At 48.5% G+C, this 2,500-nt stretch overlaps 1 protein-coding gene across 4 annotated transcripts in view; it reads right to left on the reverse strand.

The window, feature by feature from the left end:
* Nucleotides 1-2,500, reverse strand: part of gramd1a (GRAM domain containing 1A) — a 32,796-nt gene that overhangs the window by 7,928 nt on the left and 22,368 nt on the right. For all 4 annotated transcript variants that reach the window (XM_066643475.1, XM_066643457.1, XM_066643447.1 and 1 more), the window contains 7 exons: nt 2,428-2,500; nt 2,141-2,236; nt 1,675-1,755; nt 1,461-1,579; nt 808-1,084; nt 446-596; nt 211-354 (listed from right to left, as the gene is read on the reverse strand). The exon at nt 2,428-2,500 is cut by the window's right edge and continues 31 nt beyond it. In XM_066643475.1, coding sequence (XP_066499572.1) covers nt 211-354; nt 446-596; nt 808-1,084; nt 1,461-1,579; nt 1,675-1,755; nt 2,141-2,236; nt 2,428-2,500 — 941 coding nt within the window. The remainder of the gene's footprint in view (nt 1-210; nt 355-445; nt 597-807; nt 1,085-1,460; nt 1,580-1,674; nt 1,756-2,140; nt 2,237-2,427) is intronic.

Raw genomic sequence — 2,500 nt, forward strand, 5'->3', positions numbered from 1 at the left:
AAGAGACACAGAGAGAGAGAGAGAGAAAGAGAGACAGAGAGAGGAAGAGACACAGAGCGAGAGAGAGAGAGAGACAGAGAGTGAGAGAGAGACAGAGAGTGAGAGAGACAGAGAGATATACAATCAACAACTTTCATTATGATATATTTCCATACAAAGCTCCAGGAGGCAGTAGTAGCAGAGTGTGTGTGTGTGTGTGTGTGTGCTGACCAGTGAAATGGCGCTGAGCGAAGAGGTGCTGGAGGAAGTGTGTGTCGGAGAACAGAAGCTCGTGCAGTTTATCGACTCCGATCCTCAGAACCGTGTTGATGTGAAGCCGACCTCTCAGATCCGCACAGAACGACTCCACCTCACCTGCACACCGGGGTTTGTGACATCACAAAAGACCAAAATGTAACACGGGGTGTTTAGCGGAAGTATGAACATAGAACGCGTAAAGACTCACTCTCTTCCTGTGTGTCTGAGGAGTTGCTGGGGTCTGTGGGCAGGTCCTCATCGTTGGTGATGTCCAGCGATGACACGGTCCCCAGAGGCCCGGACAGTGACGTCTGATTGGCCGGCTCCGATTGGCTCTCCTGACCACCTTCGTCTATGCTCTAGAGCAGGAAAAACACACAGTCTGAACCCTCTGTATTAAACCCAGTTTTCTATTGTCTGCCCCCATGTGGGGAACCCTTCTATGGAGCAGAAACGACAAGATAATTCAACAAATCCTTTTACTTTAACTGTGTTTGTTTTTGTATTTATTTTAATTAGCACCATGCTCATTTCCCTGTATACGTCTAGTGCTCTGTTTCTGATACTCACCGCCGTGGTGTTGGTAGAGGTGGGGGCAGAGGCAGAGGCAGAGACAGCAGTGTGTGTGGAGGCTGTGTTTGAGGTGTGTGTGGAGTGTGCAGAGTGTGTGTTGGTGATGTGCGTAGAGCTCTGCGAGTTGGGTGGACTGGGTTCAGGTTCTGCGCTGGTCCTTGAGGCCGGAACCTCCACAGGAGGACAGGAGGAGGACGAGGAGAACGGAGGAGATGACCCGGGAGCAGAAGCAGGATCCAACAGATCGTTAACACACACACCATCATCACCAGGCCTGTGTGGGAGAGTGTGAGAGAGAGAGAGAGAGGGGAAGGAAGACAGAAGAGAGAAGGGGAGTTGCGAGAGAAATAGGGAGGAGAGGAAGTATGTGAGAGATAGAGAGGAAGAGAGAAACAGCGAGAAAGATGGGGGAGAGATGGATAGCGACAGAGTGAAATAAAGGGGGTGGAGGTGGAGAGAGAAAGGGAAAATAACTCATTTGCATATGTTCAGATTAGAAGAGGTTGAATGTGGTCTTAAAGAAACAGAAATACAAGGCATAAGGGCACTTTAAACTAACAACAGCATGCACCTGACGCAGCAGGACAAGCTCTGAACAGACTGAGTGTCAGTGGGAGAGAGAGGGAAAGTGCGTGTGTGTGCGCGCTCACAGCAGGCCGTTCATGTGCTCGGCTGTGGGGGAGACGTAGTCGTCGTCCTCGCTGGTCAGACCGAGCTCGGTGCCGTAACACTGATGGACAATGTGCCACAGCTCTTTAGGAGAGAGAGTCTAAAACAACACAAACACCAACACATCAGCTCTCACACACACACACACACACTTTAAGATAAGAGTCGCGTCTGATATCAGATTTATTTCCTCACCTTGTCCATCAGAGCGTTCTGCCACAGTCTGAAAATCATCATGTAGCTGCGATCCCTCGCTCCGAAGGAAGTGAAGAAGTGCTGTGGGAGGAGAAAGTGAAAGGTTAAAAATAAAGACATGTACCCAGCTGTTGGCCATTGGTTAAAAATGGTCAAAGAACGCTGCAGCTGGCTTTTTATTGAAATTGTGTGTTGCGCCTTTAAAGGCAGCAGCCTTTCAGTGGTGTGTGATCAGCCCTCTGTGCTTGTGCTTTTGTACATTTACATTATTTATGTTTAAATGCTCCCAAAAATGCATAACAACATCCAAAGCAGTGCTTTTTAAACCGTAACATAAAAACAACATGCGTTCAGAACTCCAGACGTTGGCAGAGGGAGCTCTAAAAATGCCGGAGTAGAGTGGCAACTGTCCAGGTCTGTCACATCAGCCTGGTGGTGAACTGATTTCTGTGTAAGCTGTGTGTACCTTCTCCTGATCAGTGCAGATCTGAATGGCGTTGGGGATGACTTTGGCTGTTTTTTCCTTGGTGAGGCCTGTCACATCTTTCAGGAGGATGGTAATCTGTTAGAGAGAGAGAGAGTGAGAGAGAGAGAGAGAGAGAGAGAGAGAGAGAGAGAGAGAGAACACAGCAGGATAAAATTTACTTAGTTCAAGTCTCAGCTTTTGGAGAAACAGTCAGTTCCATGTAAAGCTACAAACAAAACTAGCCCTTATATACACTCCTGCTGTGTGTGTGTGTGTGTGTGTCGTACGGTGGTTTCCCAGCGGAAGATGTTGCTGTAGAAGCAGATCCAGTTCTCAGAGAGGTAGAGTCTTCCCTGCAGC

Source organism: Hoplias malabaricus, chromosome 1 (assembly GCF_029633855.1).
Source record: "Hoplias malabaricus isolate fHopMal1 chromosome 1, fHopMal1.hap1, whole genome shotgun sequence".
Classification (NCBI taxonomy): Eukaryota; Metazoa; Chordata; class Actinopteri; order Characiformes; family Erythrinidae; genus Hoplias; species Hoplias malabaricus.